This window comes from Arachis stenosperma, chromosome 9 (genome assembly GCF_014773155.1).
Source record: "Arachis stenosperma cultivar V10309 chromosome 9, arast.V10309.gnm1.PFL2, whole genome shotgun sequence".
Lineage (NCBI taxonomy): Eukaryota > Viridiplantae > Streptophyta > Magnoliopsida > Fabales > Fabaceae > Arachis > Arachis stenosperma.
The window spans coordinates 29,262,335-29,276,531 of NC_080385.1; the positions used below are offsets into that span (position 1 = coordinate 29,262,335).

Below are 14,197 nucleotides of genomic sequence, written 5' to 3' on the forward strand. Positions count from 1 at the left end.
AGAAAGTGTTTCTCACTGAAGAATGCAGTGCAGTCATTCTGAAAAGCTTACCAGAAAAGCTTACCAGAAAAGCTTCAAGATCCTGGAAGCTTTATGATACCATGCACATTAGAGGGCGCTTGCACCAAGACAGCCCTATGTGACCTTGGAGCAAGCATCAATCTAATACCTGCATCCACTATCAGAAAGCTTGGGTTGACTGGAGAAGTCAAACCAACCAGGATATGCCTCCAACTTGCTGATGGCTCTATTAAACACCCATCAGGCATAATAGAGGACATGATTGTCAAGGTTGGACCATTTGCCTTTCCAACTGACTTTGTGGTGCTGGAAATGGAGGAGCACAAAAGTGCAACTCTCATTCTAGGAAGACCTTTCCTAGCAACTGGACGAACTCTCATTGATGTACAAAGAGGAGAAGTAACCCTGAGAGTCAATGAGGATGAGTTCAAGTTGAATGCTGTAAAAGCTATGCAGCATCCAGACACACCAAATGACTGCATGGGCGCTGACATTATTGACTCTCTGATAGAAGAGATCAATATGGCTGAAAGCCTAGAATCAGAGCTTAAGGACATCTTCAAGGATGCTCAACCTGATCAAGAAGAACTAGAGGAAGCAAAGGAATTTTCGAAAATTCCTCAGGAGGAGGATAAACCTCCCAAACCTGAACTCAAACCTCTACCACCATCCCTGAAGTACGCATTTCTAGGAGAGGGTGACACTTTTCCAGTGATTATAAGCTCTGCTTTAAATCCACAGGAAGAGGAAGCACTGATTCAAGTGCTAAAGACACACAAGACAGCTCTTGGGTGGTCCATAAGTGATCTCAAGGGCATTAGCCCAGCTAGATGCATGCACAAGATCCTGTTGGAGGATAATGCCAAACCAGTGGTCCAACCACAAAGGAGGCTAAATCCAGCCATGAAGGAAGTGGTGCAGAAAGAGGTCACTAAATTACTAGAGGCTGGAATTATTTATCCTATTTCTGATAGCTCCTGGGTGAGCCCTGTCCAAGTTGTCCCCAAAAAGGGAGGCATGACAGTGGTTCATAATGAAAAAAATGAACTGGTTCCTACAAGAACAGTCACAGGGTGGCGCATGTGTATTGACTACAGAAGGCTCAATACAGCCACCAGAAAGGATCATTTTCCTTTACCATTCATAGACCAAATGCTAGAAAGACTAGCTGGTCATGATTACTACTGCTTTTTGGATGGCTATTCAGGCTACAACCAAATTGCAGTAGATCCTCAGGACCAAGAGAAAACAGCATTCACTTGCCCTTCTGGCGTGTTTGCCTACAGAAGGATGCCTTTTGGTCTGTGCAATGCACCTGCAACCTTTCAGAGGTGCATGCTCTCTATCTTCTCAGATATGGTAGAGAAATTTCTGGAAGTCTTCATGGATGACTTCTCAGTATATGGAGACTCATTCAGCTCCTGTCTTAACCACCTAGCACTTGTCCTGAAAAGATGCCAAGAGACTAACCTGGTTTTAAACTGGGAGAAATGTCACTTTATGGTGACTGAGGGAATTGTCCTTGGGCATAAAATTTCAAGCAGGGGAATAGAGGTGGATAAGGCAAAGGTAGAGGTAATTGAAAAATTACCACCACCTGCCAATGTTAAGGCAATCAGAAGCTTTCTGGGGCATGCAGGATTTTATAGAAGGTTTATAAAGGATTTTTCAAAAATTGCAAAACCTTTGAGTAACCTGTTAGCTGCTGACACACCATTTGTGTTTGACACACAGTGTCTGCAGGCATTTGAGACCCTGAAAGCTAAGTTGGTCACAGCACCAGTTATCTCTGCACCAGATTGGACATTGCCATTTGAACTAATGTGTGATGCCAGTGACCATGCCATTGGTGCAGTGTTGGGACAGAGGCATAACAAGCTTCTGCACGTCATTTACTATGCCATCCGTGTTCTAAATGACGCACAGAAGAACTACACAACCACAGAAAAAGAGTTACTTGCAGTGGTCTATGCCATTGACAAGTTTAGATCCTATCTAGTGGGATCCAAAGTGGTTGTGTACACTGACCATGCTGCTCTTAAATACTTACTCACAAAGCAGGATTCCAAACCCAGGCTTATAAGATGGGTGTTGCTTCTGCAAGAGTTTGATATAGAAATAAGAGACAGAAAAGGGACAGAGAACCAAGTAGCTGATCATCTGTCCCGAATAGAACCAGTAGCTGGGGCGTCCCTCCCTTCTACTGAGATTTCTGAGACTTTCCCAGATGAGCAACTCTTTGCCATTCAGGAAGCTCCATGGTTTGCAGATATTGCAAATTATAAAGCTGTGAGGTTCATACCCAAAGAGTACAGCTACGTGCAGAGAAAGAAATTAATTTCAGATGCCAAGTACTACCTCTGGGATGAACCATATCTCTTTAAGAGATGTGCTGACGGAGTGATCCGCAGATGTGTACCCAGAGAAGAAGCACAAAGGATCCTATGGCACTGCCATTGATCACAGTATGGAGGACATTTTGGAAGTGAGCGAACAGCCACTAAAGTCCTCCAATGTGGCTTCTACTGGCCTACTCTCTATAAAGATTCCCGAGAGTTTGTGCGTAACTGTGACAGTTGCCAAAGAGCTGGTAACCTGCCTCATGGATATGCCATGCCTCAACAAGGAATATTAGAGATAGAATTATTTGATGTATGGGGAATTGACTTCATGGGTCCATTCCCACCATCATACTCAAACACTTACATTCTGGTGGCGGTGGACTATGTATCTAAGTGGGTAGAAGCAATTGCTACACCCACCAATGATACTAAAACCGTGCTAAAGTTCCTCCAGAAACACATCTTCAGCAGATTTGGTGTTCCCAGAGTACTAATCAGTGATGGGGGCACTCATTTCTGCAATAAACAGCTATACTCTGCTATGGTTAGATATGGAATCAGCCATAAAGTGGCAACTCCGTATCATCCACAGACAAATGGGCAAGCCGAAGTCTCTAACAGAGAGCTAAAGAGAATCCTAGAACGGACTATGATAGCCCGGAGAAAGGATTGGGCAAAGAGCTTGGATGATGCTCTGTGGGCATACAGAACAGCATTCAAGACTCCTATAGGAACTTCTCCATACCAATTGGTGTATGGGAAGGCCTGTCATCTGCCCGTGGAACTGGAACATAAAGCCTATTGGGCAACCAGGTTCCTAAACATGGATGCACAGTTAGCTGGTGAAAAGAGATTACTCCAGCTAAATGAGCTAGAGGAGTTCAGACTCAATGCCTTTGAAAATGCAAAAATTTATAAGGAAAAGGCAAAGAAATGGCATGACAAGAAGTTGTCAACCAGAGTCTTTGAGCCAGGACAAAAAGTTCTGCTCTTTAACTCTAGGCTCAAATTGTTTCCAGGAAAACTCAAATCCCGGTGGATGGGTCCGTATGTGATTACAGGAGTTTCACCATATGGATATGTTGAGCTTCAGGATATTGATTCTGACAAAAAGTTCATTGTTAACGGACAGAGAATCAAGCATTATCTTGAAGGCAATTTTGAGCAGGAATGCTCAAAACTGAGACTTGAGTGATTCTCAGTGAAGGTCCAGCTAAAGACAGTAAAGAAGCGCTTGCTGGGAGGCAACCCAATCATTAGGAAGTTATATGATTTGTTCTTACAGAGGCAAGTATCAAGAAATGAAGGAATTCACAGAGTTACAAAAGGATTCAGCTCAAAAAGCAGAGAAAATGAGCTTACTGGCAAAAAAAAATGCCAGTAACGGCCATTTTGGGTGTTAAACGCCAGAATGGGTACCATTCTGGGCGTTTAACGCCAGGAATGGTGCCATTTTGGGCGTTAAACGCCAGAATGGGCACCATTCTGGGCGTTTAACGCCAGGTGTGCAGCATCCTGGGCGTTCAGAAAAATGCCCAGTGATAAAGGATTTCTGGCGTTTAACGCCAGCCAGGGCACCTGGCTGGGCGTTAAACGCCCAAAAGGGGCACCAAATGGGCGTTAAACGCCAGAATGGGTGCCATTCTGGGCGTTTAATGCCAGTAAGGTGGGGGGACCACAATTTTGTTTTCAAATCAGATTTTTTCAAACTTTCCTTTTCTTACACATATTTTTCTACAAAAATACATTTCAATCTCTCAAATCATTGTCAAATTTTGTTCAAAAAAAAATCACCCTTTTCTCAATTTCTTTCCATATCTTCGCAAATCTCCTTTCAAATCTCTCTTTTTTTTCGAAAACTCCCCTCCCCACCTTATAAATTCACGTTTGGCTCCCTCATTCCATCACACCATTCGAATTTCCTCTTCCTCCCCCTCTCTTCTCTCTTCTTTCCTTTCTTTTGCTTGAGGACAAGCAAACCTCTAAGTTTGGTGTGCTTTTCCGTGATCACTAAAGCCAAGATTCATCAATATCATGGCTCCTAAGGGAAAACAAACCAATTTAAGAGGCAAGAAAGAGAATAATCCAAAGAATCTTTGGAATCAAGAGAAGTTCTTAACCAAAGAACATGAAGACCATTATCACAAGATAATGGGTCTGAGGTCAGTGATCCCGGAAGTGAAATTTGATCTGAAAGAAGATGAATATCCGGGGATCCAAGAGCAAATTCGAAACAGAGGATGGGAAGTTCTAACCAATCCTGAGACAAAGGTTGGAAGGAACATGGTTCAGGAATTCTACTCAAATCTGTGGCTAACAGATAAGCAGAGAATGACTGGAACTGCTTACCATACCTACAGAACCATGGTCAGAGGGAAAGTTATGTACTTCCATCTGGGCAAAATAAGAGAAATCTTCAAACTACCTCAACTGCAAGATGATCCTGATTCCTTCAATAGGAGGATGGTGAGAGTAGATAAAGGGTTGGATCAAGTTCTAGAGGACATATGCCTCCCTGGGACTAAGTGGATAACCAATTCAAAGGGTGTCCCAAACCAACTCAAGAGGGGAGACCTCAAGCCAATTGCAAATAAGAATTCCACTGAAGCCAAGCTGGCTTACCCAAGCTTGATCTCCTTGCTCTGTAAAGAGGCTGAGGTGAAGATGGGAGTAGATGAGTTCATACCCATTGAATACCCAATCACCAAGAAGTCAATGGAAGGACAAATGCAAGACAACTCTATCAAAAGGAGGGCGCAGGAGTTCCACCCTGAATTTCCTGAAATCGGCTACTGGGCCAGCCTAGAAGCATCTATCACCAAGTTGCAAGAAACTATGGAGCAACTGAAGGAAGAACAGCAGAATCAAAACTGCATGCTCTGCAAATTGCTGAAGGAACAAGAGAAGCAGGGGCGTGAACTCCAAGAGATGAAACGCCAAAAGCTCTCCTCTCAAGCTGAGGGAGCATCCACTTCTCAAAATCAAGGTTGTTGAGTCCTAACTCTGTGAAAACCTCTATCATTAGGAGCCTATTTTTTTCGTTTTTTTTTAGTTTTTTTTGTTTTTTGTTTTGCTTTCTATTTTTATTTAGTTTCATCCTATATCTATTTTTGAGTCTTGTTCTTAATTCATAATTAATAAAACTTAAAGTCTATGCCTTAAAGCTATGAATGTCCTATGAATCCATCACCTCTCTTAAATGAAAAATGCTTTAATCACAAAAGAACAAGAAGTACAGGATTTCGAATTTATCTCTGAAACTAGTTGAATTAGTTTGATGTGGTGACAATACTTTTTGTTTTCTGAATGAATGCTTGAACAGTGCATATGTCTTTTGAATTTGTTGTTTTGAGAATGTTAAAATTGTTGGCTCTTGAAAGAATGAGGAGAAAGAGAACTGTTATTGAGGATCTGAAAAATCATCAAAATGATTCTTGAAGCAAGAAAAAGCAAAAAAAAAATTCGAAAAAAAAAGAGAGAAGAAGAAAAGAAAAAAAATAAAGTTGTGAACCAAGGCAAAAAGAGTGTGCTTAAGAACCCTGGACACCTCTAATTGGGGACTCTAGCAAAGCTGAGTCACAATCTAAAAAGGTTCACCCAATTATGTGTCTGTGGCATGTATATATCCGGTGGTAATACTGGAAGACAGAGTGCTTTGGGCCACAGCCAAGACTCATACACTAGCTATGTTCAAGAATCATTATACTTAACTAGGAGAATCAATAACACTATCTGAGTTCTGAGTTCTCATAGATGCCAATCATTCTGAACTTCAAAGGATAGAGTGAGATGCCAAAACTATTCGGAGGCAAAAAGCTACTAGTCCCGCTCATCTAATTGGAACTATGTTTCTTTGATATTTTGGAGTCTATAGTATATTCTCTTCTTTTTATCCTATTTTGATTTTCAGTTGCTTGGGGACAAGCAACAATTTAAGTTTGGTGTTGTGATGAGCGGATAATTTGTATGCTTTTTGGCAGTGTTTTTAGTATGTTTTTAGTATGATTTAGTTAGTTTTTAGTGTATTTTTATTAGTTTTTAATTAAAATTCACTTTTCTGGACTTTACTATGAGTTTGTGTGTTTTTCTGTGATTTCAGGTATTTTCTGACTGAAATTGAAGGTTCTGAGCAAAAATCTGATTCAGAGACTGAAAAGGACTGCAGATGCTGTTGGATTCTGACCTCCCTGCACTCGAAGTGGATTTTCTGGAGCTACAGAAGCCCAATTGGCGCGCTCTCAACGGCATTGGAAAGTAGACATTCTGGGCTTTCCAGCAATATATGATAGTCCATACTTTGCCCAAGATTTGATGGCCCAAACCGGCGTAGCAATTCGGCCTCAGAAATTCCAGCGTTAAACGCCGGAACTGGCATAAAACTTGGAGTTAAACGCCCAAACTGGCATGAAAGCTGGCGTTTAACTCCAGAAAATGTCTCTACACGAAAATGCTTCATTGCTCAGCCCAAGCACACACCAAGTGGGCTCGGAAGTGGATTTTTCTGTCATTTACTCATTTCTGTAAACCTTAGGTTACTAGTTTACTATTAATAGGATCTTTGGACATTGTATCTGTACCTCATGGCACTTTACACGTTTTCTTTGTGTACCTTCCACAGCATGAGTCTCTAAACCCCATGGTTGGGGGTGAGGAGCTCTGCTGTGTCTTGATGGATTAATGCAATTACTACTGTTTCTCATTCAATCATGCTTGCCTCCATTCTAAGATAATACTTGTTCTTAATCCGGATGAATGTGATGATCCGTGACAATCATCATCATTCTCAACTATGAACGTGTGCCTGACAACCACCTCCGTTCTACCTTAGATTGAGTAGTTATCTCTTGGATTCTTTAATCGGAATCTTCGTGGTATAAGCTAGAACTGATGGCGGCATTCAAGAGAATCCGGAAGGTCTAAACCTTGTCTGTGGTATTCTAAGTAGGATTCAATGACTGAATGACTGTGACGTGCTTCAAACTCCTAGCAGGCGGGGCGTTAGTGACAGACGCAAAAGAATCAATGGATTCTATTCCGGCCTGACCGAGAACCGACAGCTGAATTCCGCATGCTGTGACAGAGCATATGCAATCGTTTTCACTGAGAGGATGGGAGGTAGCCACTGACAATGGTGAAACCCTACATACAGCTTGCCATGGAAGGAGCCTTGCGTGTTTGATGAAGAAGACAGTAGGAAAGCAGAGATCTAGAAGATGGAGCATCTCCAAAACCCCAACCTATTCTCCATTACTGCAATACAAGTAACCTTTTCATGTTCTTTTGCTTTTTACAATCAATCCTGGTAATTTCTGATATCCTGACTAAGATTTACAAGATAACCATAGCTTGCTTCAAGCCGACAATCTCCGTGGGATCGACCCTTGCTCACGCAAGGTATTACTTGGACGACCCAGTGCACTTGCTGGTTAGTTGTGCGGAGTTGCAAAAGTGTGATTGCAATTTCGTGCACCAGTTATGTAAAGGTCTATTTTGGGTTTTTTAAGATAAGAAGCAAGAATAGTAAATGGTAATGAAAATCAAATGACTAGAAAAGCTCTTGGTAGGGTATGAGAACTGGAAATTCTATCCTAGTTATCCTTATTAATTGTGATGAGAATTGTTCATTGCTCCCACTTAGTTAACCCTCAATGAATGAAGGAAAGTCAAGTGGACTAATCAATTTGATCCCTCAAGTCCTAGTCAACTCTTAAGGAAAGATTAGCTTTAGTGGAATCCAAATCAATCAGCAACTTTCAATTATCAATCAACAAAGAAGTTTGATAACTCAAGTGTCACCAATTACTCAACCAAGCCAAAAACATAGAATCCTACTCTAACATCCTTCCAAGCATTTTCTCCAACACTTGACATATATAAAATAAAAGTATAGAAAAGCAATAATAAAATATTAAATCCAAAGAAATACGAAATACCTCAAATTGCATTAAATAGAAAATCAAGTCTAACATGGAGCTCGTAAACCAAATTGGGGAAATAAACAAATCAACAAGAGAAATATATGAACTTAAGTACTAGAATAATTAAAGTAGAAGAAAAACTAAATTAAAGGAACATTGAACCTGGAATTGGAAAGAAATAAACCTAAAGCTAAGAGAAATCCTAAAACCTAGAGAGAGGAGAGAGCCTCTCTCTCTCTAGAAACAACATCTAAAACCTAAAATTGTGAATAATGAGAAGTGTATCAATGATTCCTCCACTCTGCAACCTCTAATCTGTGTTTTTTGGGCCGAAAACTAGGTCAAAAACAGCCCAAAAATCACCCTCAGTAATTTCTGATGCGTATAGCACGTGGCTCATGCACGCGTACGCGTCGCTTGTCTGCGCACTATCCACGCGTACGCGTGCTTTGCACATGCGTGTCCCTAAACGACAGGTTAACTATGGCAAATTATATATCGTTGCGAAGCCCTGGATGTTAGCTTTCCAACGCAACTAAAACTGCCTCATTCGAACCTTTGTAGCTCAAGTTATGATTGATTGAGTGCGAAGAGTTCAGTGCTGACAACTTTGCAGTTCCTTCAGCTTCTTGTATTCCTTCCACTTTTGCATACTTTCTTTCCTTCCTCTAAGCCATTCCTCCCATATAAAAACTGAAAAAATTTAACACACATATCACGGCATCGAATGGTAATAAGAGATGTTTAAAAATAGTGAATTAAAGGCCAAAGAAGCATGTTTTCAATCATAGCACAAAATCAAGAAGGAAAATGTAAAACATGCGGATTCTGTGAATAAGTGTGAGAATAGTGGATAAAATCCACTCAATTTAGCACAAGATGTACCACGAAATAGTGGTGCATCACTCAACATGCAAGGGATATGCATAAGAATACTAGATACTTTCATCAAGTAGCCTCGGCTATAAGGAGGAACAACAGAATTGATGCAATAGTGGTGCATCACTCAACATGCAAGGGATATGCATAAGAATACTAGATACTTTCATCAAGTAGCCTCAGCTATAAGGAGGAACAACAAAATTGATGCACTTTTAATTAATGGGAGGTTGATACAGAATCAGGCTAGGATTAAGGTTGTGATTAGAGAATTCTATAAGGATTTGTATCGGCAAGAATATGTTTTCATGATCGGCTTTCAAGAAGGGATGGTAAAGAAGATTGATGGAGAAGAGGCTACAGCAATGAAAGTAATGCTCTCTATTGAAGAAATTAAAATGGCAGTTTGGGATTGTGAGTCAACTAAAGCTCCAGGCAATGATGGATATAACATGAACTTTATCAAAAAGTGTTGGAATGAGATTGGTAAGAAATTCGCTGCAACTATAATAATGTTCTTCCAAAGTGCCAAATTACCAACGGATGCAAAGGTAGCGTAGGTGGCATTGGCACCAAAATTTGCAAGTGCGAAGGAGATCAAAGACCTTCGACCAATTAGTATGTTTGGATGTGTGTACAAGGTAATATCAAAGGTATTGGTGAGAAAGATGAGATTGGTGATGCCTGGTTTAGTGGGAGAGACACAGAGTGCATTTGTGAAGGGACAGAAAATACACGACAAAGCACTCATTGCATGTGAAACGGTTCAATGATTGAAGATGCACAAGAAGAAGGCTGGCAATTATCAAACTAGATTTTCAAAAGGCATATGACAGGGTCAGGTGGAGTTTTGTGGATATCGTGTTACAAAAGATGGGCTTTGGTCATAGATGGAGTGCTGGTGCGCGAAACTGAACTCCGCGCAACTGAACTGGCAAGTGCACCGGGTTGTCCAAGTAATACCTCAAGTGAGTGAAGGTCGAATCCCACAAAAATTGTCGGATTGAGCAAACAATGGCTATCTTATAAATCTTAGTCAGGCTATTAGAAAAGATGGTTGTTTGTTTGAAAGCATAAATAAAAAGAGTAAAGAACGAAATACCAGGCCAGTGTAAAAACAGTGATAAAGATACAGTTAAGGCTTCGGAGATGCGTATTCTTTCTGGATTAACTTTTCTTATTGTCTACTTCAATAATGAATGATTCATTCAATGGCAACCGTAAATGACTAACTCATGTAGCATCCTCATCAAGTTAGCCTTTTCTAAACCATAGCAGTCCACCATATCTGAGCAACCCATGTCCTCTCATCAAGTTAACTCATGGCTTCCCACTATGGCCGAAGGTGAAGACCTAAGCAATCCACTCCTCTTCGTGATCCTACTCAAAATGCCACAGATAAGATTGGATCTTCCGAATCAGGGAATGTTGCTTCTCAGACTCTAGCCTTAATGCCACAGAGACCTCAGCAACCCACGGTCAACGGAATTTTATGTCACTTATCCAAAGTCGCCCAAGCACTCTCTTGGAATCTGCAGTGCATTCTCTAGCTGTGGTTCAATACTATCCTGGTCAGGACTCACACGGGATCCATGTAAAACAAGGATGAATATCACGGTTCATCCTCAATTCATGAGATGAAGACCGAAAATGCATAAGAGAATGGAATCAAACGTGTATTGAAATAGAAACAGTAATATTATTAATCCATGAGAATCAGCAGAGCTCCTAACCCTAACTTAGAAGGTTTAGTTGCTCATAGCTTACAGAAAGTAATAGTGAATTTGAAAGTGGTGCAAGAAGATCCTAAACAGGGGTGATCTTCTCCTATATATAATAACCAGGGACGGTTCCAAGTGTAGAGTTGTGGGAGCAAGTGCCCCTACTACAATTTGAAATTTTTTTAGTAGTATATGATAATAATATTTATTTGCCCCCATTAGATTATTAAATTTGACCCCACAACAATTTTTTACTCAATTTTTGGTACTTAATTGTTAATTTAAAAATTTCATATTAGATATTCGTTAGAATGATCAATTCTTATATTTAAACGAAATTAGTGTTCTTTCTTAAAAATAAACTCAAAAGAATATTATTTATCTTCTTTTGAAATTAGCTTTAATTTTTGCGTAGCAACTGTATTAATTGAAAGAACTTTTCTAACTATAAATATCAATAAGAGTCGGCTTCTAATTGTGTTGGAAAGTGAATTTCTAAATAATTGTTTAGTAATATATATAGAAAGAGAGAAATTTTGATGGTAATGTTAAGAAAAAAATTACTTAATTTTTTAAAAATATAAAATCTAAAACAATAGAATTTTAAATTATATATTATTATTTAAATTACTATTTTAGTGTTTTAATTTGTATATTAGATATTTTGAAGGCTAATCGTATTTTACAATAACAAAATATAATCATAACAATAATCATAACAATAATCATGTTATATGTACATAAAAAATAATTATTTGTATAAAATATATATTGAAATATAAAATATACATTGAAATAAGTTAAACAATACATGTATTTATATACAAATATATAATGATTAATAAATAATTTAATATTTAATTTTTTATGTAAACATACTATTTTTATTATAAAAATTATTAATATGTTATATAAATTTCGCCCCCACTACCAAAATTTTCTGGATTCGTCACTGATAATAACCTAATAACTAAGAAGTACAAAAATATGATAGACTAGACTATAGATGTGAAAGTCCACTTTTGGGCCCACTTTGGTTGAGTGCTTGGGCTAAGCTTGGCGTCCACTTTGAGGAATGGGCGTTGAATGCCCATTAGGGGGTTTATCCACGCTGCCTTGTGTCTTGGTGGGCGTTGAACGCCCAAAAGGGGACGATTGGCGTTCAACGCTTACTTCCTTGTCTCTTTGGGGGCGTTGAACGCCAGCAAGGAGGTAGCTCCTTGGCGTTCAACGTCTAGAGTGGGCAGGTTCTTTCGAAAAAAAGTGCAGACCATTATATATTGCTGGAAAGCTCTATAAGTTCGCTTTTCAACGCCGTTGAGAACGCATCATTTGGACCTCTGTAACTCCAGAAACGCTCGTTTAAATGCATGGAGGTCAGAATCTGACAACATCTGCTACATTTTCCTTGCCTCTGAATCAGACTTTGCCAAAGCTCTTTAATTTCCTCCAGAAATTATCTGAAATCATATGAAAACACACAAACTCAAAGTAGAATTCAAAAACATGAATTTTGCATGAAAACCTATGAAAATATAATAAAATTTAAACAAAACATAACTAAAACTATATGAAAATGATGCAAAAAAATCGTATAAAATATCCTCTCATCAAGTGCATTGGTGCAGGAATATGTAAGTACAACCTCTATGTCAGTTCTAATTAATGGGTCACCGTCCAAGCGGTTCAAGATGGAGAGAGGTCTAAGACAAAGAGATCCTCTATCCTCATTCTTGTTTGTTCTTGTTGTTGATGTGTTGCATAGGATGCTGGAAGGGACAGTCAGGAATAGACGCATATCTCCATTTCTGGTTGGGAGAGATAATATAAAACTGTCATATTTCTAATTTGTAGATGATACTATTTTGTTTTGTCCACCAGAAATTGAGAAAATTTTGAATTATAAGAGACTTTTGCAATGTTTTGAGCTCATGTTTAGCCTGATCGTTAATTTTGACAAGTTAATTTTGATCTCGATTAAGTGAGCCGGAGTAGGTGGCAAATATGTGCGGGTTGCTAGGGTGCACGAAGTTGTTCTACCTGTGAGATACCTTGGTAGTTCTTTAGGAGCAAACCCTTGGCTGGTGAAGACAAACCGATTATAGATAAGGTGGAAGAGAAGCTCGATCTTTGGAAAGCAAAGGTACTCAACAAAATTGGGAAGTTCGTCCTTATCAAGTCTGTACTCAATAGCTTGACAGTCTACTATCTTAACTTATATAAGATGCCAAAGGTAGTTGCAGAGAAGTTGACAGCATTGCAAAGGAGATTTGCATGGAGTAAAGAGGATGAAAACAATGGTATGCCTCTTGTAAAATGAGAAGTGATACAGGCGCCAAAAATGCTAGGTGGTTTGGAAGTAGGGGATACGGTGATTAGGAATACAACGCTTCTATTTAAGTGGTGGTGGCGTTTTTCAAAGGATGATTGCCCATTATGAGACAAGACTGTATGCTCTTGTAATGATTTGGATCCAAATATAATGGTATCAAATCAGACACTGCCTTCAAAAGGGAGTTCCTGGAAAGATATCTGTTAGTTGAATTTCAAGGAGCAACAGGTGAAAGACAAGATAATTAGTAGGCTGTCTATGAAAATAGGAGATGAAAGAAGAACTCGATTTTGGAAAGACAATTGGTTATAAGGTGGGCCCTTGAGAGGGAGTTTTCTAAGGTTTTCTCTATTTCAAACCAACATGTATCTGTCATAGGAGACGGTAGATTTTGAGATGGGTTAGAGGGAATATGAAATTTCTATTGGAGGAAAGAGTTGTTCCAATGGGAGTTGGCACTTGTCAATCAACTCCATGAAATGTTAAGGCCAGTTAAATTATCAACTGGTAGAGAAGATAGAGTTGTATGAAAATTTGATAAAAAAAAAGTATTTACTCTATTAATTCTTTTATGCAGGTATTGCAGACAAAGATTATTTCGAAGGAAGTCACAAATTATAGCTTCACTAGTAATTTGGAGAGGGTTGGTCCTGCCAAGAATTGAGCTTTTTGCATGGTTTGTCTTAGTGGGAAGGATGAATACTAAAGAGCAATTGAGTAGATTAGGAGTCATTCATCAAAATGATAATATGTGTTTTATATAAAAAAGAGGTAGAATGTGTTCATCATTTATTTCCTTGCTGTGAGTTTACTTGACATGTGTGGTGTGTGTGGTTGACATACTTTGGTAAAGCATAGGTTGTTCTGGATACGATCAAAGAACTGTTTGAGAGTTAGACAGGAGTGCCTAACAGAAAAGATGAGCAGAAAAAGTGGTTGATTAGTTTCTTTACAGTAATTTGGAGTATCTGATTGGAACAAAAT

The 14,197-nt window shown here is 39.2% G+C and overlaps 1 protein-coding gene across 1 annotated transcript; it reads left to right on the forward strand.

Moving 5' to 3' along the window:
* The first annotated feature begins 9,303 nt into the window (after window positions 1–9,303).
* Window positions 9,304–9,933, forward strand: LOC130949319 (uncharacterized). Its single transcript, XM_057878073.1, has 2 exons — window positions 9,304–9,711; window positions 9,802–9,933. The coding sequence occupies exons 1-2, from the start codon at window positions 9,304–9,306 to the stop codon at window positions 9,931–9,933; spliced, it is 540 nt and encodes a 179-aa protein (XP_057734056.1).
* The last annotated feature ends 4,264 nt before the right edge of the window (window positions 9,934–14,197 follow it).